Source organism: Anticarsia gemmatalis, chromosome 1 (genome assembly GCF_050436995.1).
Source record: "Anticarsia gemmatalis isolate Benzon Research Colony breed Stoneville strain chromosome 1, ilAntGemm2 primary, whole genome shotgun sequence".
NCBI classification, from domain to species: Eukaryota; Metazoa; Arthropoda; class Insecta; order Lepidoptera; family Erebidae; genus Anticarsia; species Anticarsia gemmatalis.
Genome location: NC_134745.1, coordinates 2374699 through 2401250, shown reverse-complemented (window position 1 = coordinate 2401250; position 26552 = coordinate 2374699). Strand labels below are relative to the sequence as shown.

The 26552-nt window shown below is 38.9% G+C and overlaps 4 protein-coding genes across 4 annotated transcripts; all 4 read right to left on the bottom strand.

The window, feature by feature from the left end:
* Positions 1-346: 346 nt before the first annotated feature.
* Positions 347-2007, bottom strand: LOC142986386 (uncharacterized). Its single transcript, XM_076135200.1, has 3 exons — positions 1924-2007; positions 1526-1667; positions 347-682 (listed from the first exon to the last, which is right to left on the bottom strand). Exons 1-3 carry the CDS (start codon positions 1985-1987, stop codon positions 544-546), a joined length of 345 nt encoding a protein of 114 aa, XP_075991315.1. The 5' UTR covers positions 1988-2007; the 3' UTR covers positions 347-543.
* Positions 2008-4078: 2071 nt separating this feature from the next.
* On the bottom strand, positions 4079-5485 carry LOC142985668 (uncharacterized). Its single transcript, XM_076134173.1, has 2 exons — positions 5378-5485; positions 4079-4468 (listed from the first exon to the last, which is right to left on the bottom strand). Exons 1-2 carry the CDS (start codon positions 5445-5447, stop codon positions 4212-4214), a joined length of 327 nt encoding a protein of 108 aa, XP_075990288.1. The 5' UTR covers positions 5448-5485; the 3' UTR covers positions 4079-4211.
* Positions 5486-6412: 927 nt separating this feature from the next.
* Positions 6413-7784, bottom strand: LOC142987554 (uncharacterized). The gene is made up of 3 exons (XM_076136394.1): positions 7653-7784; positions 6767-7352; positions 6413-6550 (listed from the first exon to the last, which is right to left on the bottom strand). The coding sequence occupies exons 1-3, from the start codon at positions 7714-7716 to the stop codon at positions 6544-6546; spliced, it is 657 nt and encodes a 218-aa protein (XP_075992509.1). The 5' UTR covers positions 7717-7784; the 3' UTR covers positions 6413-6543.
* Positions 7785-18931: 11147 nt separating this feature from the next.
* Positions 18932-21987, bottom strand: LOC142987547 (uncharacterized). Its single transcript, XM_076136380.1, has 2 exons — positions 21836-21987; positions 18932-21682 (listed from the first exon to the last, which is right to left on the bottom strand). The coding sequence occupies exons 1-2, from the start codon at positions 21930-21932 to the stop codon at positions 19035-19037; spliced, it is 2745 nt and encodes a 914-aa protein (XP_075992495.1). The 5' UTR covers positions 21933-21987; the 3' UTR covers positions 18932-19034.
* Positions 21988-26552: the final 4565 nt, after the last annotated feature.

Sequence of the window (26552 nt, the reverse complement as noted above, 5' to 3'; positions counted from 1 at the left end):
ACTCTGAGAATAAGAACAGGTAAAGCTGTAGGTCAGCCTGATTAGACTGTTTTGTTTGTGCATTATAATGACGTAAGCGTTGTCTACGAAATTACATTGAATTGCATTTACAAGCTGATAACATCAATCGTTTTAGGTTTCTCAGTATCACTTTGTTATTTGTCGTGATAAAGACCTTGGTATCATATTTTGACAATAAGTCTAGTTTTTTTTTATTGAGTCAAATTTTTTGCATAAATAATACAACTTTTTAGAAGTCATATATGCGGAAATAATTATTTTCTTTTCTTATGAGGTTATAGTATGGCTAATAATAAAAAATGTCATGTATTTACAATTTATTTATTTCGTTTCTCACATTTTTTTGCTAATACATTCACGTATCTAGTTATACGTACTAATAAAAACTTTATTTAAAAATAATCACAATGAGCTATCACTAAACAGACAAAAAATGTCATTTAAATATCAATTTCCTTATTTTAAACTCAGTAGTTTATTTTTTAAACATTCATTTGTTGTTTTTTCATACATTTGTTAGAATTAGAGTGCAAAGTTGTGGTTTTGGTTAGAGGCGGTAGCGGAGGCGGAAGCGGACGCTTTGCTAAACGAGCGGTTTCCACGGCGGTTGTCGTTCTGGCGCCCATCTCTGTTATACCCTAGCTCTCGGCTGCCACTGTATCTAGAAAAAAGAAACAAAGTTTTGACAATACTTCCTTAACTGTAAGATACATCAATATATTTAGTGTTATATTTGATGCATAAATTAATAATCTGGATGTTATTCAGCACTCAAAATATTCAAACACATTCTGTTAGAAATAATACTCTTTTATTCAAAATGCATGACTACATAAGTGTCAGAATGTTCCTTTTATATTTGATGGCACATAGCAATGGAAATAACCTTGGAGATTGCCAAATAGCTTTATTCTTCTGAATTGAACCACATCCATTGCAGCTACTTACAGTAAATTGAGCATATAATAGCAAAGTGATCAAGTAATGACAATCATTGACCGCTTGTTAACCCGTTAAGTGATTACCGTATTATCACCGCATGCTTGACTGCTAGTCAGACGGAAGAATATTGCTGTATTGTTATATTAAATCTGACGTATTTCGTACTAGTTTATCGAGTAGTATGAAACATTTGACAGGACAAAGACTACTAAATATTTACAATGTTCATATATCACTGATGAGGTGCTTATTAACAATACTGATATGTGTAGTAGAAGGTCATGATTTGAGGATAGTCTATGCATTATGTCAATCATAAACTGTATAAAGTAAACAAATGGACCGTAATAGGGTAGAATGCTGTCAGTTTAGTCTAGTAATTCTTTTAAAATCCCAAAAACACATTTTATTTCAAAAGGGGACGTAAAGATTTAAATTTAAACATTAATAAGGTAAGTAATTGACCTAGCATTGAGCGTTTTGGATTAATCATTTTAATATTGTTAATCTAGCACATAAAATAAAAATACACATAAAAAATATTCATAGATTTCAAACTCACCCCCTATCTCCCTCTCCACTGCAAGCGTTGAGTCCTTCCCTGCTGACGCTGGCATTTTCATCACTTCGTCCAAACGTGACGTCACTGCCGAACCCGCCGTTATATCCACGCTTCACCCTCTTCGCTGATTCAAACCGCCAATCTGGTTAAAGAAAAAATCGATCTAATAAGTCTAGCTAACGTTAACATTAAATGCTTTGAAGATGCCGAAGACTTGCTCGATGGGTCTGGCAGCGGCACCATGTACCACTTAGCTGCTAAATCACTGTTAAACGATGACAAGGGAAGGACACAGCTAAAGGAAAATCCAATAGTAACCATTTCAGTACTGGAAAAATCGGATTTAAGGATTTTTTTTTAAATTTGGACATTATTTATTGGAAGTATGCGGAACTCACCTCGGCTTTCCACCGCTACAGCAAGAAGCACCATAGCCACCAAAACAGCGACCACCTTCGTCATATTGTGATCCAAATGATAAATAGAATACTATCCATCATCCACATGCTTTATATAACACAGCCATGTTCCGGTCAGGATGACAGCAGATGACCCCTAGTCATGCATCATATCCTTCATGGTGAATCAAAATGCCACATTTTCGGTGACATGCCTTGATGGCTGAACAATGCATCGTACGGGTTAATTTGGACGGTCTGACTGATGCCCTTGACTGAGGACAGGGCCCGATTAGCCATAGATGTGATTCAAATATGGTAGGAAGTGTCTGCTGGGATCAGTTGACAGTTAAATTGCTTCTCCGTTTGGAGTACTTCGTTATGTAATGCTTCCAGAATGTTGTTTAATTTGTTTTGACTCCAATAATTGGACTTCATTGTTGTTTGTTTACTTCCAAACCAAAGTCATATAATTTATTAATTCAAGTCAAATGCTGCCACTTATGATAGTCAAGAGTCGGCAACAAACTCCTGGCCACACTTTTTAATCGCCAAATGGTTTTAAAAATATTTCTATTAGGTATAAATCATACTACTTACCAGCTGTACCACCCCGCAGTTTCACTTAGACTGTACCGTTCTGCATATTGTTAGATACCCTATGATAGGTCAATCCTCGAGGCCTTTTTAGTCTTTTACATGAATTGGAAGATAATGAGAATGTAAAAGATTTGTTTTATCCAATTTCGCATTCTGATTGTAAATCACCTGTTCCATTAGTACCTTAATCATTCATCGTTCATTGAAGTTCTTATAGAATATAACTAAACATTACTTTTAAAAGTTAACGATAACACGTTTAAGACGTAACTGGTACACGTTTGTTGGCAACACCCGTGCATGACAGTGACCTTGCCTATTCGGTCGTTCGCTCGGGACTTTTTTTACCCCGAGGATAATATGTTTTTTGTAAACAATCATCATTTGTATTTAAAAAAAGTTTGGTAAAACCTTTCAGAATCAACTGAGCGTAAACTTGTATTTATTATTGGTAGCAAGTCGTTGCTCCAGGCTGGTGGAACTGTATAGGTTTTGCTGTGTAGTTGTTAGTTTCTTTGTGTTTTGTTGCCTGGACATTCACACCAGCCGTGGACATTTGATCATGACTCATAGATTTAACGGTAAATGCTGAGATTCAGGGTAGCCGAATCGTCTTGACATTTACATGGCGCAACAACATTGCACCTCTTTTTTAATTTTTTTTCATTATGCATGATTTTTGTACATAAAGTTACAATTTCAGTCCTATCGTACCGTATACAAGATAGTGTAATCTAAAACTTAACCATCGTATCTCTTCAAATAATAATATAGTTATCATCTACATACATGTTGTTGACTCGTTGAATTATTTTATTAGTGAGTGCAGAACACATTTTCCTGTACATTTGATTTCCTTAGAAATAGTAAACCTACGCAGGAATTTTCTAGGAATCTAATTTGTGTTGTGGTTCGACCACACATCATGGTAGACATTCACAATAGAAATATAGCAATTAATCTTCACATTACTCGTTATGTGATCAATTATTTATACAATATTGTGTAAAACCGCAACATTTATTGGTATTAGTACATTTTTATTCATCAAACGAAACGGTATACATAATTTATGACACCTACAGACCGCAGGAACGTGAGATGTTAATGGAATCATATCAGATATGCACAAACACTTGATATGCACTAGATCCATTTATTTCACGTTAAAGCGACGATTATTATGATTTATATTAGTTTTATAGGAAGCATTGTTGACGCGTGTAACTGAGATGGAATCACGAAGTTCCGTGACTGTTGTTATTGAAAATAAATCAAATGTTTTGACTTGTACAGTTATCAGACCGTTCCTGGTGTCTGTATTTTACAGAGGACGTAACATAGTAACATAGTATATATAATCTTTTAGAGGTCTATGAATTTGGATTTCTATGCTTCTCGTACCTCATATATAAAACTGACAAGGTACTTTAATGTTTTGGCTAAATATCGTTGCAAACTATTTTGGAAATGTTGTGAATATTAACTGGGAGCTTCTTAGAATATACGAGTTCGTAAGAAACATATATTTCTGGGGTCATGAATAAAAATACAATTTAAACAGACATCTTTAATGTGTCAATTGCGCAAAACAAAAATAAATAAGAATCTATCGTTATATCTATAATTCAGCAGCCTAACAACTAAGATTTGGAATAACAAACATTATAAAGTTTTATTACTTCATGTTACCACTTCTTGCCCCCTTTACCGTCGTCTTTGCCCCCCTTCTTCCCCACATCGTCTTTGCCGTGGCCTTTACCGCTGCCGTTACCGCCTTTACCGTGGCTCTCTTCACTGCTCTTAGATTCATTCGATTCACTGCTACTGCTTCCTTTGCCGCCATGCCCTTTGCCGTCACCCCCTCCGTGGCCGCCATGTCCCTTACCGTCGCCTTTTCCATCACCTTTACCCCCTTTGCCGTATTCGCTTTTACCGTCGTAGACTGGAATATACAGAAATATTAGTGTGACATCTACTGTTAATTTTTATTTTTTGGTACAGTTACCAATATTTTTTACCGACTTCATCAAGAAGAGGAGATTTTCAATTGGTCTGTTTAGTTTATTTGTCTTCAGGTTAAGTTTAAAGTAAAAATATCAGTAGTAATCGATATACTCGGACAGAACTTGCATTTAAAAATAACACAAGTTTTGTCCGCTCTTGACTACCTATTTAAATATTCCGTGAATTCATTTATAAGAAGGCACTTATTAGCAGAAGATTAATAACTACTTTTGGTCTTTTTATATCATAAATCTAAGGGCGAAATAGCCATTAAGTGTTTAAATCCAGTTACATAATTAGCGTCTAAATGATCTATACAGGTTTTTACTACGGTACATTTTTTATCTAGCTTGCCCTAGACTTAAAATTGATTGTGTTTTGATTCAATGTGACATCTTAATGACCTTAAATTGTTAATTAAGGTAAATCATAAGACTTTAATAATGCTTGGAAAAACCTCAGTAACTTTAAAGAGAAACCACTGCAATTTTTATGTCTTCAAAAGAAGACCAACTAACCAAATAAGACGGTTATAAATTCTGGTTCGAAGAATCAGGTATATGTATCATTAACAAAAAAAAGAGACAGGGACAGAGATAGGGACAAAAGTTCTACTACGTAGGATAATATTATGATGTATTATATTATGTACATATTGTCCTAAGGAGAGTTGTTCTCAAAAGGGTTGTCGTTAGGCATCGAGCCTATTTTTAAAACATCACCCAAATCCCCATTACAGCAGGTTTTTGATAGAAAACATGTCGTGCTGATACCACGAAACGTGAAATTAGGACCAAGAATACATATAGTGAATGATTTTCTATATGTATGAATGTAAAACGCTTACCTCCAGGAGCTGCGTATGCGCAAGCTACGAACACAACAGCCAGAAGAACGACCAGAGTAATATTCTTCATTTTGTTCTATTTGACCTCCTTCCACGAACTGCTATCGACTATGATCAACAACAAACATTGTACTCCTTAAATACTCATTCACTTTCCGATTTTAACAATTTTTTGTGGCAAAATGTCCTGAACAATTCAATCTATTTTACGTTACCTTGATGCTTTGTTAATTAATTCAGATTGATTAGTTTAATGAATAAATAGAACGTGAGAAATGAGGATTTACGATTATCAACTTTAGAATACCAACGTAAGGTTCAATATTTCATTAGTGAAGGGTTATTGAAGAAGATCTTTCTCATCTTGTATGAAACCAAATGTGTAATCTTATTTCAAGAGTTAATTTTATTGTTCGTGAGCAATGTAGAAGCAGATGATATTTGTTCAGACTAAATGTCTTGATATTGTTCGTGCTGGTAAGTTATTGGGACATAGTTACCTAACTATGTCCCAATATATTATACAATAATTATTTCCAGACTTGGTGCACGAATTAACAGCATTGTGAGAGGGATGCTAAATGTTTCGACCAATGCAGATGTGAGACAACGAAATGTTGCTTCTGGATTGTTCTAAATGTATCCTTTTTTCTAAGAAAGATGAGATTTTTAGTTCTAATAGAATCGGATTATACCGGTTTAATAATAAGAAAACTATCAAAACTTGATGAATCGAAACAGTTTTGGACTACTATGGAATATACCTACTCTAATCATGCTTTAGAAACGTATACTCTGTTTATTATCGAAATCTCTGACTTCAGAACTTCAGAACTTAAAGTATGCTGCTCAATGGAGATTAAAAATATGTTTCTTGCCTTTTCAGGATTTGGCTTTGTTTCAGTTTATGTATTTGGGTAATGTTTTTCTATTTTTGGAGTGTCTCTGTGCAGTTATTTTCACAGGTCAGTAAAAAATGCTTTTGTGAAGGTGATGTAATTGTAGTGGGATAAGGATTGTAGATAAACAAAAAAATATTTCAAAAATAATATATTTGTATTAGCTAATACATATGTATTTACAAATGTATGGCGAAACGTAACTTATAAATGTATCACATTGAGCTTTTTAGATTTCACACTTAATACTTCTTTCACGATGTACTCCTAACGTCTGAAACAAAGAAACACAATATTATAAAGAGGACAAGTTATATGAAATGATTATAATGTGTATTGGCAGGAGGAAGACTCGAAATAATAACGTTATATTAACATTGAGTTTGACAACACAATTTTTAGGCTACAGAATAATTAATTAGAGTGCAACTGAGGACTTTCTTATATCTAGTCATAAAACTTATAAACTATTTAAAATAATGATAATTACCCATATCCAGGTTTGTGTCCGCCATGGCCGCCGCTCTCACCGCCGTGTCCACCATAGCCGCCAGCTCCAGCGTTGGCATTAGCGTTAGCGTTCGCATTGGCGTTGGCAGTAGCGCCTGAACTGCCTCCTCCGTAGCCGCCGATGAGACCGCCTCCATGACCACCGCCGCCGTTGCCGCCACTGCCGTAACCACCGCTGCCGCCTCCTGAGTGACCACCGCTGCCGCCGCCTTGGTTACCGCCAAAGCCGCCACTTTCGCTGCCACCGTAGCCGCCGCCACCGCCGCCTCCGTGACCGCCGCCGCCTCCCTGGCCGCCACCGCCGCCGCTGTTGAAGCCGCCTCCGTGGCCACCACTGCCGTGGCTTCCGCCTCCATGGCTTCCACCTCCGTGGCTACCACCACCTCCGTGGCTTCCACCGCCTCCGTGGCCACCGCCGCCGCCGCCTCCGAAACCTCCGCCTCCGCCTCCGCCCTGGCCGCCACCTCCGCCTAGGCCACCGCCGTAGCCGCCACCACCGCCGCCGCCGAAGCCACCTCCGCCGCCGCCACCCTGGCTACCATAGCCACGGCGGACACGGTAATGTTCTGCAAAGATAACAGAAAAATATTAATATTATACTTTGGTATTAGATTTCTTTATCAAAGAGAGTTTGTATAGATCAGTAAATATAATTTTGTTTCACATGATATCCCCATAGATCGCTCCGTAAATCATGAAATCACGAATATTGTACTGGAACTATTTCCAATCAGATATTTAAAAAACACATGTTAAAAATAAACATATGTATTTGTTATGTTTTTTTTAATCTCCCAAAGCACAAAGTAACACAGTTTTAACACTCAATATCGAAATACAAGTCAAAATAATGTTTGCAAACAGACCTGAAGCTGCGTAAGTGCAGGCTACGAGCCCTAAGGCGATGGCGATGACTGCTAGCTTGGTCATGTTGCCACTGTGCCGGCTAGCACCCCGACACACCTTATATACAAGTAAGCTTATGTCATTACCCACCTCGAGCGCGCAAGTGTTTATTACACTCTTCACTTTTTGTGCACGTTTTTATTAACATTATTTATTATGGTTCCGTTGCAAGGATATTGTTAGTTCGGTTTATTCTATTTGGTCCATCTGACTGCTATTTTGTCTTACGGTACTGAGATTTTGTGATTTTGGAACCGACATTTTGATGTTGATAAAGATTTTCGAGCTTTTGTAGCAAATGAAGGATGAAGTCTAATAGTTTGACGTAAGGCATAGAGCTTTAGTATTTATAGCTTTTCCAAGTTGTCGTGCATAGAAACAAACACATTCTGGGTAGTTTGCATCATTTTTTTTCAGCTCATCCTGAAAATAAACTAGTAAAAGCGTACATGATTATGTAACAGGAACTAATTAACTTAAAACCAGCTTCAACATTTGAACTGTCTATGTTCAGATAATAAATTGAAAAGTCGATTTAGAGTTTATAAGTACCTATTATCAATCATCGTATTAATACTGTAGCCTTTAATAAAGTCGGCCGAAGTGTGAACGGCCAAAGTATTATGAGATTTTGAAAATTTTCTTACACTATTCCCGGTAGTAAGGAAACGTAGATGGTTGTAACAGGCTTGTCCCATATCCCTCTTACTCATAGAAACGAGAAAATATGTTCGTATTTCATATATCTATACCTACCGGTATGATAACAGTCGGAAACTTAAAAATAAATAAACAGTAAATAATTATTGTATCCTTTCTAAAATATCAAACAATAATTGACACTATCTTAAACGTTAATTTCAGATAGAATCTAATCCTTGCCACGGAACCTTGTTCCTTCATTTAAAATTAATATTAAAATTCATTCGTTAATTCATCGAAGTCGATAGTTTTTGCTTACGCGCTTCATCGTTACAATAACTATAATAATAACTGGTATAAATATATACTTACTTAGTTCTGTATCGTAAGCGTTCAATATGTTCATATAAAATAAATGTAGGTGCGTGATGCACTAAAAGCTATTGATGTATCGATGTTTTGCGATAGAGTAAATAATGAATTGCAGTTATTGAAGTGTGTGAATTCAATTGACAAGTCTCAGTTTGAATAAACATGTTGATTTAGATGTTCGTAGAAAACTATGTTTTGTGATTCTCCTTAGGACTTAGACGTAAATATTAAAATAAATTACAATTTGATTTGACTCTCAGACTAAACACTGCAATACGCTACATCAAAAGCATATGTATGTATGTTACTGTAAAAGCCCGAACTGTGGTAAATCCTAAGATTTTTCGGTAAAACCTAAGATTTACCAACTCTCAATGGTAAAAGCCCAAGTTTTCTTTACCTAACAAACCGTAACCTAGGGAAAGCATTACTATGATACAAATATTATGAGAATAATTGATTTCTCCGTTACAGGACCACAGGAACACGGAAATGACGGAAATAAACGCACAAAGTATAGATTAGTCACAGGTCAAATACGATATCGCATAATATAGCGTAGCTAAAGCATCTGTAGTACACGACATACCTCTCGGACCTATCCTTGTAGTTACTTGGAAATATTTTTTCTTATTTCAGTAACAAGTGAATTGATAAGGAAATATCACGTGTTGTTTATTATTATTATGTTCTACGAATCAGTTTATCGACCGCTTGATCTGTTGTGGTGCAGGGACTTTACTTTGGTATTCTGTGTCTAGGGGACTAGGTATTGAAGGCAGTCCGATTTGGACTCTTGAAGGGAACGGTCGTGTTGGTGAGTGTTGTACAGGAAGAAGGATTTGCGTATTTATTTTTGTTTATGTATGATACATAGCAATATTTATTTTGGTCTTTCTTTCTTGAAAATGAAAGGTTTATTTTATTTTTAGGTACAGTTAAATATCTTGGGTTAATGAAATCAATAATTGTGAAGTTGAGTTATTATAGTATCAATTTGTGAATTTAAATGAACGTTTGATGTTAACTTTTGTACGTGAAATATGAAAATTGTTGATGCAAATAAGTTTTAATTACTTACGTTTTTATTAGTTATCATTTAAACTAAGTTGACGTTTATAGACATTTTCAATAAGTTATTGCTATTTGTGTACCAGTACAATCGGCAATTCAAACAAGTTATGTCCTATGAATAAGTTTCTTAAAGAGTTTCAAAGATAGTTAATAACTACTGTTTATGTGTGTTGGTAATACGATGACTTTTGTTACCGGAAGATATTTGATGAAATAAGTCACACAGTTATTGAAAGAACATGCAAATCTCGGACATATATTCTTGTAATAACTAAATATATTACGAGAGACTTAACGCAATTATTCATATTTACAAGATATCGAATATTTTTTTTAATATGACTGTAATTAAAATGTTTTTTTATTGACTTTATACTACAAAACACAGTTCATAAACGTAAGTGATACAACTTGTTTTCCAAGTAAGTCTAATTATTTTGTGATTCTACTTTTTTCAGTAGCGGTAAACCGAAAAACCCACCACGCTTGGCTGATTTGTAAATTAGGATTTTTCAGGTAGACGCTGCATCATTCATTTGAGTGCATTATACTAATATTGTCAATGGAAATGTCGGTTAGAATAGAAACAATTTAAGTTTTTTGATGATTTATAACTATTATTGTAGGTGAATTCATTTAATGTATCAAAATAGTTGCAGTCGTCCTTATCACATGGGACTAATATTGGAAATGGCAAACCATAGGCATGTGTCGTACACTTCTGTTTACACCTTAGAGCATAACAGGCGTGTTGTTGTGTGTTTATGTATGTATGTATGTTGAACAGTTGTAGCAAAAGATACAACAACTAGTTTCTCAGTATAAAATATAAACTTGTAAAATACACAAGTAACTTAGTACATTCAAGCAATTGGATATTCATTAACATTATCCGATCGTTTAAGAGTTAACTTATAAATAGAAATATGATTCATCTTTATAAGCATCCGTATTCTAATGGCGCGTAGATATTTGTACTAATATTTTTTCTGTCTCCTTTTTATGACTGGCTTTATTTTTAGCTGGAGTTAATATTTAACTTAGTTACATTTGAATGTTCATACTTAATATTTAACTTAGTTATATCTTAAGATTGTTAAGTTTTTCTTGAATCAGACACCTTAGCTTCTAATTTATGATCATGTAACATATTTCTTGAGAGCATGCAAAATCCCCAACCCGAATTTCGCCAGGGTTGTGGACTCAAGTTCTAACCCATACAACGTGTGGGAGGAGACCCTTGCACAGCAGAACGGTCAGGGGTTAGAAAATAACCAAGGTTTTATCCAATTTTTGTTGAACATTGCCAATATTTATTTCTTTCTTGAATTTTTAGGATTTGGGTTTTATGGGTGGGTCTTAAGATGTTTCATGAGAACAGCTGGAGACTTGCAGTATTTGGTGAATGTGATGCATGCAGGTGGTATTATTGATGGCAATTTTTTTTAACAAAGCTATCAATGATTAAAGTTACGTCTCCCGAAGGACAAATAGAAATTGAAGTGGAGTATAGGATTTAAGACGTAAGCTATAATTTTTACAGCAGAAGCAAAATAACCAGAATGAAGAAGTTGGTGTTGTTATTTGTAACTGAACCTGATTTCTACTATATACATATTTAATTATATCTTGTCCTTTTGTTACAATATGCCCCTATTTTAACACATAGTTTTTTTTATAAATAACCCTTTGCCTTTGAGACTTAATTATGGTAATTATGTACAAGAACATCTAGTAAAATACATACATTATTTAAACACATCAAACGCAATGTTTATCAATTGTATATATTTTTTGCTTCTCCGCCGCTGATTGTTTTGTTACAAAAACACAATGATCTTAACACGTGAGTATGAATAATGAAGTTTATTTACTGTAATTATATAAAACAACTATTACTTAGATTAGGTAAAGATAAATGCAAATGAGTTGGTCCAAACATGTGTTGTTTGGGATAGACTTTCAAATAAGGTTCGCACCATTTCACTTCGCGTGGCTGAATATAGGAAGGAACCACAACAAACTGCTGAATACAAGGAACGTATGCTAAGAGAGTGAAGAAGATGTCACCAAAACGGCGGCTTTCTGTACTGATTGCTAATATGCAAAAATAAATGGCACAATTCCAAAGATTGTTTGATTTTCATAAATGGTACAATTTAATGAAGGTGTTTGGTAGAACGAAATTAGAAAAAGAAATTGTTGTCAATATTCAATGGAGTTGTCGAATAAGACGCCTTTGGAAAAATTAATAGAAACATGCTTTTAGCAATTTCGTAGGTATTTACAAATGGCTATTTAATTCTTATTATTAAATATATCAGGGAGCAGGTTTACAAGTTTTGATAAGTAGGAATCTTGCGAAACATAGGTAAGGGATATAATGTAACTGAAAACCTGGATTGTAAGCTCAAGTTTCTAAGAAAATCTAGAGATCCTTTCGTTTTGATGAGAGCAAGTAATCGCTTTATCTACCAAAGCAAATATAAAGGTAAAGACACCACAATAAGAAAAAGTAAGTATTGCTAGATTTTTAAACTGTAAAAGCGAAGTGACAAAAGGTACATTTTGAATTCAACTCTTCATAATATTGGTAGAGAAGAAGATGGACCTTATATTATTATTATTCTAAGAGGTGCCATTAGACTTTCTTTTTTAAGAATTAGTGATACATATAAGCCTGACGCCTGTATAAAATATAGTAGCAAACGCTTCGCGTGCTTGAATTGTATAATTTTGAACTAGGAGTCTTTACAGAGTTTCAGAAATTAGTTGCGCTTATTTATTTTATTTATTTTTTTATTTTATTTATTAACTTCATATACAAAATGTATAATGGCGGACTTAATGCCAATGGCATTCTCTACCAGTCAACCTACGGGTGATGCAGAGATAAGAAGAAGTAGGTGTATAATAGAAGTGAAGGAGTGAGTTGAGCAAAATAAACAAATAGTTAAGAAAGATTAAAATGGAAAGAAGTATACAAAAATACATAAATATTGATAAATACACATAGCTACATACATACAAAATATAATACTAGGTACATAAATAAATACGTTATAATACATATTATTATTAGGTATTATAAATTATAAAACATGTAAAATAATAGAAACCTATATAAATACCATAAATATATACCAATAAACTATGATAAAAGTGATGATTCTGCGACTTTGTTCAGCAAGAGATCCCGAACTTTGGCCTTGAATGCCAGACGGTTAGTGGACGCCCTGATTTCGAAGGGGAGTGCATTCCATAATAGAATAGACTGAACAGGGAAGGAGGAGTTAACAAAACCAGAGGTGTGGGAGGGGCAAAGAAGAAGAAGATTGTTTGAAGAGCGGAGATGGCGATTGTGGTTATCGCACAAGTATTGAAAGTGGGGAGTCAGGTAGGCTGGGGGGGTGGGGGAGCCGAGAAGGGAGAAAAGTGTTGTAAGAGCCCGTAAGTTACGGCGCTCACGGATTGGCAGCCACCTGAGTTGGGAGCGATAGGAAGAGACATGATCATACTTTCGAAGGTTAAAGATAAATCGAATGCAATTGTTAAGAAGCCGGTCAAGTTTATTGAGGAGATCTGCATTCAGGTCAAAGTAACACACATCACCATAGTCGATTAAAGGGATAATCAAGGTTTGTACAAGCATTGTTTTTGTCCTGGATGGCAGAAAGTTCTTAAGGCGATATAGGGCTCGCAAAGTACAGGTAACCCTACGACAAACATTTGCCACTTGGTCTCTCCAGCTAAGAGTGGAATCGATGTAGAGGCCAAGGTTTTTAACATGGGAAGATACATGTATTGTGGTGCCATTAAACAAGATTGGAGGCATTTGCACATCCTTTAACCGGTTAATACTCCTAGGACTGCCTACCACAATGGCTTGGCACTTGGCAGGATTAACAACCAGGCCAAACCTCTCTGACCAGTTCCTGATGTGATCAAGGTCAGTATTAACCGAGTCAATCGTCGTGGATATTGAGTCCACGGTTCCTTGTGAGTAAAGCTGCAAGTCGTCGGCATACAGATGATACGAACACTGAAGGTTGTAAGTTACATGGTTAATAAAAAAAGAAAATAAAAGAGGGGAGAGGATGCCGCCTTGAGGAACGCCAGAGTCGAGTTCACACCAGATCGATGATGATTCACCGACACGAACCGACTGCCGGCGTCCTTGAAGATAACTTGAAAACCAATCTAGAACTCCGGAAGACATGTTAAGATGGGAAAGGATGGAGAGGAGAATATCGTGACTGACGGTATTGAAGGCGTTCGAGAAATCTACCAAAGCCATCACTGTGACCTTAGTGTCCTCCATGCCCGCCCTTATATCGCCAGTCACTTTGAGGAGTGCAGTTGTAGTGCTGTGACCTGGTCTGAATCCCGATTGCATCGGATTGAGCAGATTATTTGTGAGTACAAATTGTAATAATTGCTTGTGTACACAGGCCTCCAGCACTTTGGATAGGAATGGGAGAATAGAAATGGGCCGCAAGTTAATAGGAAGTGTAGGGTTAGAGTTTTTGGGTAGAGGGATAACATGAGCTTTCCGCCACTGGGATGGGAAGGAGCAAGATTCAAGTGAAAAATTTATAATGTGGGAAATGGCGGGGAGAAGAAAATCCAATACGGCGACGATCATGCGTCGACTGACGTTATCAGCGCCTACCGCATTGGATTTAATTGACAGGATTATCTTATGAATATCTTCCGAAGTCACTTGGGAAAAGGTGAAGGGATGAAGATTGGGTCGTGGCAATTTGTTTAGCATACGAACAGTCTCGCACTTGGTTTGGTGATCCAGTGGTAAAGAGGTGGAGAAATGTTGATTAAGGTCATCCAAACCAACTGTGCACTGTGAGTTGTTGCCCTGCCGTTTGCCAATACCCAGCGTTCCAAGGAACCTCCAGATATCAGCTGGGGAAGAAGAAGAGAGATTATTGAGAATGTGCTGGCGTTTGGCATTACGTATCATCTGATTGCACCGATTCCTTGCAACCTTAAACCGGACCCAGTGTTCGTCACAACGGTCTTTCTTAAATATAATAAATGCCCTATTCCTACGCCTCATAGCCATACGAACTCCTCTGGTCATCCAGGGAGCGGGTGGACGTTTAAGCTTCACCTTTTTCACAGGTGCATGTGTGTCGTATAAACCGATAACAGCGTCGTTAAAAAGCGCAACCTTCTCATCGATCGTTGGTGCAGCTTTTAGTCGGTCCCAGTTTATCCTTGCTGCATCAAGACGTAAATTGTCAACGTCCATCCGCCCGAAACAACGCCTATACAGAACCTTAGGGGAGGATTTAGGAAGCTTTAGGATGTAGGAGGCGAAAATGAGGTCGTGGTGGGAGAAACCTGGAGCAGGGTATTGGCCAAAGGTTGAGACGAAGGAGGGAGTAGCGGTGAGCATTAAATCCAGCCAGGTGTCTTCGCCTTGCGTGTTGTGATGAGTGGCTTGCACAGGTAATATATGGAGACCGGCGGACTTAATGATTTCGAGCAGCTTGCGGGAACGAGGCGAACCGTGGGAAAGGAGATCAGTGTTGAAGTCGCCCATGATGATGGTGTGGGAATATTTAGACCCTAAAGATTCCAGCACCGAATCGATGCTGGAGAAGTAGTCAATGGACGGTGGGCAGTACACAACGCCAAGAAGGACTTTGGCTCCTTTGACTCGAACCTCAAGAAACAGATATTCAGCGGAAGCAGAGTAGTTGGGACAAGAAGAATTTACGATTCTGTACGGAAGGTCGCATCTAACGTAGATTGCGACACCACCCCCCCTCCTGTCAATACGATCGTTGCGAATGAGGGTGAATCCAGGAAGAGGGTAAGAAGAAGAAGAGATTTAAGGTAGAGAAGAACAAGGGAGAAAACGAGTAGGGTACTAGAGCAGTGGTTATGGCCGAGACGCTACTAGCACTGTGTCACGATGTCGTGGATTCGATGCCCACACAGAACGTATGTTTGTGCGATCAACAAAAAATCTTCTGATAGGCATACTTTAAGTCTCTGGTATTTGTATATTATGTCAGCAATAAAAGCAAATTTTTAGAGCACGACGAATTTTAAATAAGTTTTACAAGACAAGATAATCCAGTCTAGTCCTAACTGTTAATCTAGCTAATACAAATTCTATTATTTGACTGCCTCTGTGGCGCGGTCGGTAGTATATGCGACTGCGGTGTGAGAGGTCTCGGGTTCGAATCCTGGGTCGGGCCAAAAAGTCTTTCTGAGATTTTCTGTTAAGAATTTCTTAGAGATTGCCCGGAGTTAGGAAGATGAGGTCGAAGACCTCCGTGCCTCGGAGAGCACGTAAAGCCGTCGGTCCTGCGCCTAACCTCTCACTGGTCGTGTCGGTTATCCGTCCCACCAAACTATGAGAGTGATGGAATAGAGAGTGTACCTGTGTATTGTGCACACACTTGGACACTATAAACAAAGTCCTGCACAGATGGCCAGTTTCAATGAAACTGACCGCCGTAGCCGTATATCGGCTAGGAGGACATTATTACAAATTCTAGGTTACGTTAGGTTCCAAGCCGTGACCTTTAACTTTATAACCATCATTATGACCAGTCTCTATAGTATGCAAATAGCTAAACAATAACGATGAGCATCTTTATCCGATAACTATCAATTATATACTACTAAGCTGATAATTTATAGGATAAATCCTTGCATATGATTGCTTATTGGAAGTTGTTATAATAACATAATTATACTTTAAACAGATTATTGGAAACTGTTTATTTTACCTCAATCTCATGAACGAATCTCCATATTTGTGTTTATAAAAGAGGGTGTATAATTATGTTTTTCTGGTAAGTATTTCCCAGGACTTATCTAGTTTTACATTACATGTAAAATTAGTCCTAGTTTCCTAAATAAGGCAGTCAAATATTTATGTATAATATTGCTGAGAATGAGTTTCCTCTGGAAATAAGAAAGGAGTTGTGACTGCACACAGACTCTATTCGGTCTTTGCATTGTAAGGTTGACTTTGATTTTGGCAAAATTATCATAAAAACATTAATAACTTTCTTCACCCGTTTTCCGCGATATTCTCTTTCTTCAGGTCAACTCTATCTATATGGTGAAATAGTTTAAACATGAAAGCGTAACAGACAGACAGAGTTACTTTCGCATTTATAATATTATGTAGGGATTACGAAAATACAGGAGTGTGTCGACCATTCAGGTTGAAGGCGACTTCATTCCACTGTCACTGATTAATATGTATTACTTATAATCCTAACAAGCCTGTAAAGAGTTTGAAGTAATAGCAACCGTTTCTCATTAATCGGACAATATTACAAATATTGTAAAACTTTATTACAATAAGCCGGAAGATAATCATATTGATGGACACAATCATGGCTCGATGTTGGTGTAACGCCTGCACTATAGGCATTGTTTAATCAATCAATGGCGATAATTACTGGCTGGTGAGAACTCAGTAATTGCTCTATTTGTATTGGCTAACGTCACAGCACTTTAAGTGTTTGTTAATAAAAAGTGTAACTAAGAATACTTCTTGTGTCGTCTTTACAAGAATAAAGTTAAATCAATTGTAAGATCTAAAATAACTATGCATTTACGCTGCCTGTCTATATTGTACATATATCTATTTTCGAGTTTGAAACGTAAGCTCTGATAAGGCGCCTCTGTGCTCGAACTTATGTGGCAATTGGTGGCAGTCTTTTATCCCGTATTTATATTACTTATTCTTAAGTCATGGCTTATCTACTGGAAACATTACTTTCGGTTGCATACTTTCAGATGGCAACACTCGGGTGCTACGTTTTACACCATTAGGAATCTGTTGATGTTGTTAAATTTGAAATTTCTTGAGGTATTAAAAATAATGGCTATAGAGTTTCTTGCCAGATCTTACTTTGACCTCTACTTTACAAACTGGCGACAAATTCACTGTTTTGTTATTTTAAATTGCCACGGTATGCACGTGTCATCAAATGTTAGTAAAAAACTTGAGAATCATAATTCGTAGACACTATCAATTTAAATTACGAATGATGATGAAATAATTTCAACAAAACAGCGAATGAGTTGAAAAAAACTGAAATGACGGCAACGGCTTTTAATTCACTTATGTACCGACGGTAAGGCTGTGTACTCACACATTGCACACACAGAAAAATGTGAAGTAATATAGATACTTTTGTATCAAATTCTGCATTTCCTCTTCTTAGTTTGTTAATGGCGTCTTACCGATTTACGACCGACTACGAATTAATTTGGTGGGTTGAAATTACATCCTTTTTGTCGACTTTACAACCCTGATATGAAACTCCGCTGAAAAGACGCTGGACCACGCAAGGAAAATAAAATAATCAAGATCTATAGCAAAGTAACTGCCTAGTGCCTTGTTCAGTAGTAAAACGTTGCAATAGTTTTCATTTGATTATTCCTTGTGTTCTAGTTGTACTCTTTTTAAACGAAATATCATCATTAACATGGTATTGAAATAAATAAATTGGCATTTAAAAAGACCAAGTTGTGAGTTTCTTTCCGTTTCTTCTGACGAGAAACCAGCTTTTCCGAAACGGTAAAATGATTATATCGAGTACAAAACTTAAAGGATATTTTGAATTGAATTGAATAGTTTATCTAAGTTTAATAAGGTTCTGTTATGTCCATAGCTTAAGAAGTAAACAGTTTTTGTATGAAGACGTATTAACTGGGTTTTTATGTAGTTTTTATAAGCATTATTATAATGTGACTGGTTTTTTGGAGGGTTAAATAAAATCTTGTAGTTATGCGTGCTACTCTTAATATTCAGTAGCTAAAGTTTTTGTCTACTGAATTCATTTTTAGAGAAAAATATTTCTAAACTTCTTAATTAGTCAATGAAGTATTTTTTGTGTATGGTCACTGACCGCTTATGATCTGCAAAAGATTTCATTGTTCATACTTTGTTCTCTAATTTCAGTGTTTAATACGGCATTTGTTCAAAATATAAGCAATTGTAATCTCTGTAGAAAAGGGTTATGTTTGTTTAGAAATATTTGAATATTAATAAATCTGTAATCAGTGGAAAAACTATTTGTAATAAATTGTTCTTGTCACTTGAAGTAATACGAAATGTCTGTAGTGTGTGTAGGGATTTAGAAAAACAACAAGATAACGTAAAGATAAATTATTTTAATGACTAAAATTACCACAAATCAATCGATATGGCCGTGCGACTCTGACTACTTTTACAAAACAGAACTAAGTGTAAAGCTTTAACCGTATGAGCTCGCGCTTGCAGACGCTGAAGCAGATGCGCTGGCTGAAGCTTTGCTACCATAACCTCCGCTACCTCCGCAGCCGGAGGTACAACCGCCGGAACCGCCCGCGCCACCTTGAGCGTTAGCGCTACTCGACGCATCGCTGTAAGCCCCACTACTGCCGGACGCTCCGAATCCACCGCCTATACCTCCGTAGCCACCGCCGTTACCTCCGTGACCCCCGCCGCCTGAGCTTCCTCCGTATCCACCACCGCTACCTCCGTGGCCTCCGGAGCCTCCATAACCACCACTGCCGCTAGTACCTGCACCAAAGCTTAGTCCGAATCCGCCGCCGCTACCTCCATGACCTCCGCCGCCAGATCCTCCGCCGGCTCCTCCTCCGTATCCACCGCCGCTTCCTCCACCAGCTCCATGTCCGCCGCCACTGTGACCACCGCCGCTTGAACCGCCAGCACCTCCAAAACTGATCAAGAAGTCACTGCCGATTCCTCCGCTACCGCCGCTTGATCCGCCTCCGTGGCCTTTACCACCTCCGGCACCTCCCCCGTATCCACCGCCACTACCGCCCCCGAAGCCGGTACCACCACCGCCTCCGTGACCACCGCCGCTTGAACCACCTCCAAAACTGATCGCGAATTCATTACTTAGTCCTCCGCTGGCACCACCAGCACCGCTTCCTTGGCCTTTGCCGCCTCCAGCGCCTCCCCCGTAACCACCGCCAGCACCTCCCCCGTATCCGCCGCCACTTCCGCCACCGGCGCCTCCACTGAATCCGCCGGCACTTCCTCCTCCGCTACTGGTATGACCGCCTGCACTATGTCCATGTCCACCGCCACTTGACCCACCACTACCGCCAGCACCAAAACTGATCGCAAAGTCACTGCCAGATCCTATATTGGCGCCGCTGGATCCACTTCCTTGGCCTTTACCGCCTCCGTATCCGCCGCCACTACCTCCGCCATATCCACCGCCGCTGCCGCCGCCGATGCCGGCTCCATGGTCACCACTACTTCCATGGCTTCCCCCGTGACCACTACCGCCTGCACCGCCACTAGTGAGGCCACCGAAACTGATCAAGAAGTCACTGCCTATTCCTCCAATGGCGCCACCGGATCCACTTCCGTGGCCTTTGCCACCTCCGGCACCTCCGCCGTATCCGCCGCTACTTCCTCCACCAATGCCTGCTCCGTGACCACCGCTGCTTCCATGACTGCCGCCGTGGCCACCACCACTTGAACCACCACTTCCACTACCTCCAAAACTGATGGCGAAGTCACTACTGCTGCCAACCGAACCACTTCCGTGGCCTTTACCGCCTCCAGCGCCTCCTCCATAACCACCACCGGAGCCACCACCGCTGCCGGCTCCATGTCCGCCACTGTTTCCGTGACTGCTGCCGCTTGAACCCCCACTTCCACTACTGCCAAAACTAATCGCGAAGTCATTGCTTGCACCAACAGAACCATCTCCATGGCCTTTGTTGCCCCCGGCGCCACCTCCGTATCCACCACCAGATCCACTTCCATATCCTCCTCCGGACCCTCCGCTAATGCCGGCTCCATGGCCACCACTGCCTCCGTGACCACTTCCGCTTGAGCCCCCACTTCCACTTCCTCCGAAACTGATAGCAAAGTCATTACTGGCGCTAACAGAGCCACCTCCATGGCCTTTACCACCCCCAGCGCCACCCCCGTATCCACCACCGGAACCACCTCCATATCCACCTCCGGAGCCACCACCAATGCCGGCTCCATGGCCACCACTGCCTCCGTGACCACCGTTGCCTCCGTGGCCACCACCGCCTGAGCCTCCACTTCCACTTCCTCCAAAACTAATCGCGAATTCACTTGCTGACCCGGCGGAGCCACTTCCATGGTCTTTACCACCTCCGGCGCCTCCACCGTATCCACCGCCGGAGCCTCCGCCAAAGCCTGCTCCATGTCCTCCGCCACTTCCATGACCACTGCCTCCAGCACCGCCGCTGCCACTGGCACCGAACCCACTGCCTCCACTTCCACTTCCTCCAAATCCAATAAGGAGACCTCCTATTCCTTTCCCGTGGCCAGATCCACCGCCTCCACCGTGTCCGCCTCCGTATCCACCGCCACTGCCACCTGAACCACTGGTTCCATAACTACTACCGCCGCTTCCACTGGCTCCGAATCCAAAGTTGAGTCCACCGCTGCCACCAGCGCCACCGTGGCCTCCGGAGCCTCCTCCTAGACCGCCGCCGCCTCCAGACCCACTGCCGAAGCCGCCTCCGTATCCACCCCCGCCCCCACTTCCACCATGGCTGTATCCGCCACCACCGCCGTAACCTCCTTTGCCAGAGGAACCGGTGAAGGCGAATCCACCAGAATTTCCATCTTCGGATTTTGTGACAATTGTCTTTTCATTTCCAGCGCCGAAGCTCCCGCTGAAGCCACCGGCAGCTTTTCCTAAACTGCTGAGGCCAGACGAGAATTTTCCGAACAGGCCGCCGATTCCTTCACCGATTTCTTCAATGCTTCCGCTAATGTCGGCACTAGATCCTCCTCCGAAGCCAAACCCGCCGCCAGAGCCTCCACCGTAGCCGAAGCCACCACCTCCTCCACCGCCGCCGCCGCCTCCACCCCCTGCACCATAACCGCGACGAACGCGTTCTGAAAATAATATAAAACATAATTAAATACTCCGACTTCAAACTGTGATGACTGCAAGTAATAGTAGGTTTACAAAAGACGTTTTTATTTGCTTAATTATTTCTCAAAAAATATAAATTACTTTAATCACGTATACAACAAAAACTTAATTACCTGATGCATCACTAAAGCCTAATATGAGGCACAGGACGATGCAACAACGCATCGTCTCCATGTTTCCTGCGTACTGACTGCGCTCACTAGATAACATCCTTTTATATTAAATGGTTGTTCGTTCAAAGTTCATAGGAACTTATACATACGTACGTACTGGAAAAACAATTACTTTTTATAACGTTTTATACTTCCCACAACAGGTTATGAATACGAAGCCGGTGTTTTTATTTCGTAGATTAGTCAGAAGCGATAGTAAATATTATAACATCTTCGGCCTCCTTGAACTATGGTACCCTATAACGTTAGGTACCTACGTAAGATCACCTTGGGGGATACCTACGTCTCCGTCTCGAACAATGCATTTTTTTGCAGAAACAAACGGCGATCGTGATGGAATACATAATTATACTTGAGTATAGAGTAAATTCATTCATATTGATAAGTATTATAACAGAAATAGTGAAAAACTCAAATATATTAGTATGCCCACTAATCAATCAACTATGTATCTCTAAATATCATATTTTCTGATCAAAATACCTTTGCAACTCTCACATTTAAAACAACTCAAAATGTGCAACTGTCATTCCAATACTGTAATATAATATTGGAATCATATTATGATATTACCTAAGATGTTGTAATAATGATGGAAATTGTATAGTACGTCAATAAAACAAAACCATAACAATAACATTTTAGTGGGCAGGAATAATTTTGTTAACAATAGCCCTAGGACTCTAATTTATCTGTATATCAATTGCATGCATCTAATTCTTGCATACTTGCATGCACAAAAGCTTGAAAATCATTGAAAAAATGCAACATTTGTATTATAAACTTAGTATCGTGCTTGAAATCGACTGCCTCCATGGCTCAGTGGTTTAGGTCGCCATGCCGCTAGCATTGCGTCGAGAGGTCGTGGGTTCCATAACCACACGGAACAATTAATTTGTGCGATCCACAAATATTTTTTTCGAATCTGGTTGACTTTGTGTCCGTTGTATGTTTGTAAAAGTCCTCGCGTACAATTCTAAATGTGGGAGTTGTCTTTAAAAAAAACTACACAATAAAGCTATTCTCTACACAATAAGCGATATTTGGGTATCTCACGAGGTCACTGAAAGAAACTTAATGGACCGTGTAGATTTTATTACAAATTCATACATATCTACTATAATTCGAAAAGACTTTTCCCCCGACCTAGTATGTAGTTATTGATAAAACATAAGACGATTCATTTTCATATGACTTTTTAACCAAAGATAATGGTTTTAATTAAAGCATAAAAAAGTAACACGTTGATTTATCTTCACGTTTCTTATTTGACAAGTGCCATCATAAATTATCATAGAAATAATGATTGCGTGTTAAACGGTCTAAATGTTCATTAAGTTTTTAATGTGTGGGGAGAAAACAATGGATGGGTTTCACACATTGACTTGAGGAAGTGTTAGAAACTTGAAGTTAGTTGAATGCAGTGCTTCGATATAAATAAAAGCGACAAGCCTATTATGTATCTAACAAACGCAGATCAATAGCTATCATTATACATACTTTGTTGATCGGGCGATTATACAGACCTTTTTATCTTTTTGAAAATGTTCTATATTTTTCAAACTTTTAATAGCGTTCATCAGGGTGTTTTCTTGAACCAATTGTAATTTTGTTTTTGATTTCATATTTAGTTTCATAAGCCGTTTTAGCCTAGTCGTGTGAAAACACCACAATTTTCTAAAATTATTATTTTTGTCCATTTTCTTGGTAGTTATCACTAGTCATAATCGACTATTAAACAGATTTTTATTTAGCGATTTCCATACTCGTCTGAAATATTTGTTTTAAAAAATCTAATTAAACCTATATCGATAGTCGTATGATGGCACTGATGGATATCTAAGCACCTTCAACCTCTACAAACCAGATTCTAATAGACTCTAGTAGTATTTCTATACGTCGTTAAGCCCAGGGTTCAAAGTGACGTAAGCAGACGATGCGTAGACCTTGATACGTTTGTTTACTTTATCTTATTAACGTTTTCAATTATTTGTTCTAACAGCCCTTTATTTATTTTAAAAAGTACCACTACAGGTATAATGTAAATATTTGGTCGGGGAAAAAGTCTCATTGGCTTCAAGAATTACAAATGAGTACACGGTTCATTAGGTTTCTTTAAGTGAGCTCGTGAAGTACCCAAATATCGAGCTTTTTTGTGTAGAGAGAATATTTTATTACAAGTTCATACATTCATACTATAATGCAAAACGACTTTTTCCCCGACCTAATAAAAATAAACAAATTAAAGCTAAAATACTCATATAAAATACCCAATTACAGTGTTACCAAAGCTTGCAACAAAAGTTCCAATTAGAAGCTAATTATATTCATACTTAATCACGCCTTGGCTCCAAAGAGGTAGGCAGAGAAACGCCATCTGGTACGAGCCTACAAAATTCTACAAACTTTTCTTGATTAATTCACATCTATACATTATACCACATATTTATATTGATAGCAAAAAGTCATTGTATTTCATACTCTGCTTACACTTTTGGGTATAACAGGCATGATGTTTTAAAATTATGATGTTTATCCTCTTAGTATTGAAAAATAATATTAGGTTTTTTGTTGAGCCCAAGTATACATACGTAGGCAGCAAGCAGACACCTATGAGTTCAAACAACATGACTGAAATGAAATTTGTATACGTATTGATACAAAAATTCGTAAAACCCGTATTAATAAGGTAAGATGATGGCATCATTTTAATAAAATTGTAACACGTACGGGTCAGTGGTTAAAGTGATTACAATTATCTGTGTGATTCATAGTAAATCGTTACGGATGTGGGTACTTGGTTTGTTATCCGTATTACCATAATAATATATATATAGGTACTAAATAGTGGAGCTTGTAGCTAAGTAACAATAGCCTCGTGGATTGATCTCTCAGGTTAAGCTATGCTTGTCGAGGTCGGTCTGTGGATGAGTGACCGATTGCGAGTCAGACTGACCACCACTGTCAGAAGGTAAATCCAAAAGTATGTTACTTTGTTTGTTTTTTTATTATCTCGTTAATATGATTTATTGCATTGCATTATGATTATACTACATATAATTATTTACTTACTATATGTATAAGTTACCACAGGTTATTCAAATAACTAGAACCAAACATTAATATAATTTATTTTAATGACTAAAATCAGAACACAATTTACAATTAATATGGCAGTGCAAACATGACTTTGTTCAGAGAGTATAAACTAAGAATAAAAACTAACCGAAAAGTGGCTTCTTAGATGCGGAGGGGCTTGTAGCTGCAGTCTTGCTAAGTATCCCGCTACCTAAGCCTCCACCACTACCAGTTGTACCTGGCCTAGCAACCGTTTTAGTACCAGCATTGCCTATTGCGCTACTAGAAACGTCAGCACTGCTAGATGATGCTACTTGTTCATTCGCTCCTGCATTAATTTCGCCACTTTGACTAACGTTTGCACTTAGGTTCTCACTGGCAGATCCTGCACCAGCTGTGGCACTTGATACTGCGTTAACAGTTTTAGGTTTACCTGAGGCAGAGTTTTCCTCAGTACCACTGCTGACGCTAGCATCTATGTTAGCTTTTGTAGAACTTGATTCTTTAACTAGAGTTCCCGTTTTCGTTTCTGCCTCCACCTCTGCGTGGGCCCCGGTTTCTATACTGCTACTCTGGCTGGTGCTAGCATCGACCTTAGTAGAACTTGAACTTTCAACTAGAGCTCCGGCTTTTGTTTCAACTTCTGCTTCTCTTTGCACCATTGTTTTAGTTTTCACTGCAGCATCCGCTTTGGTCACCGCTTCCGCTTTTGCATTTATATTGCCTCCATTTCTAGCACTCGCATCGATGTTAGCACTATCTGTACTATCAGCTAAAGCTCCTGTTGATTCTACTGCTGATTCCGCCATTGTTCCAGCTTTAGCTTTCCCTACTGCGTCAACGTCCGTTTTAGCTTCTGTTTCTGCCCATAAACTACCATTGGAATCAAGTCTACCATCGCCAGAACTTGAACTTTTAACTAGAGATTCTGATTCTGCATTAGATTTATTACTCCCGATACTAGAACTTTCCAATTTTCCTTCACCATCGATAGTGGTTTGGGAAGATTCTGATGTACCAGTTGGCCCTGCTCTCACTTTGGCCTCAACCTCTGTTTTTACACTGTCACTGGGACTGACACTGGGACCGGCTTTACTTACAGTGGAATCTGAATCCGCTCCAGCTCTGTTGTCACTGTTCTTATTACTGCCTCTGCGATTTGCACTACCGCGAACGCTCGTAGAGCCTACGTTTCCTGATTTTTCTATTTGGGTTCTTGTCTCAGCATTAATACTAGAACCTGAGACTACATTAACGCTTTCTCTAGCATCACTGCCACTACTGATGTTGCTCCTGTCACCGGCATTTGCACTGTTGCTATTACTGGCGGACCCTGTAGTTTCACTTATCGTACCCGTTCTTTCTCCAATGGACGCGTCCACTTCTGCCTTTGCTTTGATACTGCCTCGACGGCTGGTGTTACCTCTAGACCCAGTATTTCCTGCTGTGGATGTTACTTGTGCATCCGCATTGGCGCTAGAGTCTTTCGCTGAACTTCCTCTGATACTGCCTCGGCGTCTAAGAGTCCCTCTAGCAGAACCCGAACTTTCAGCTGTGGTTCTAGCGTCTACTTTTGGTT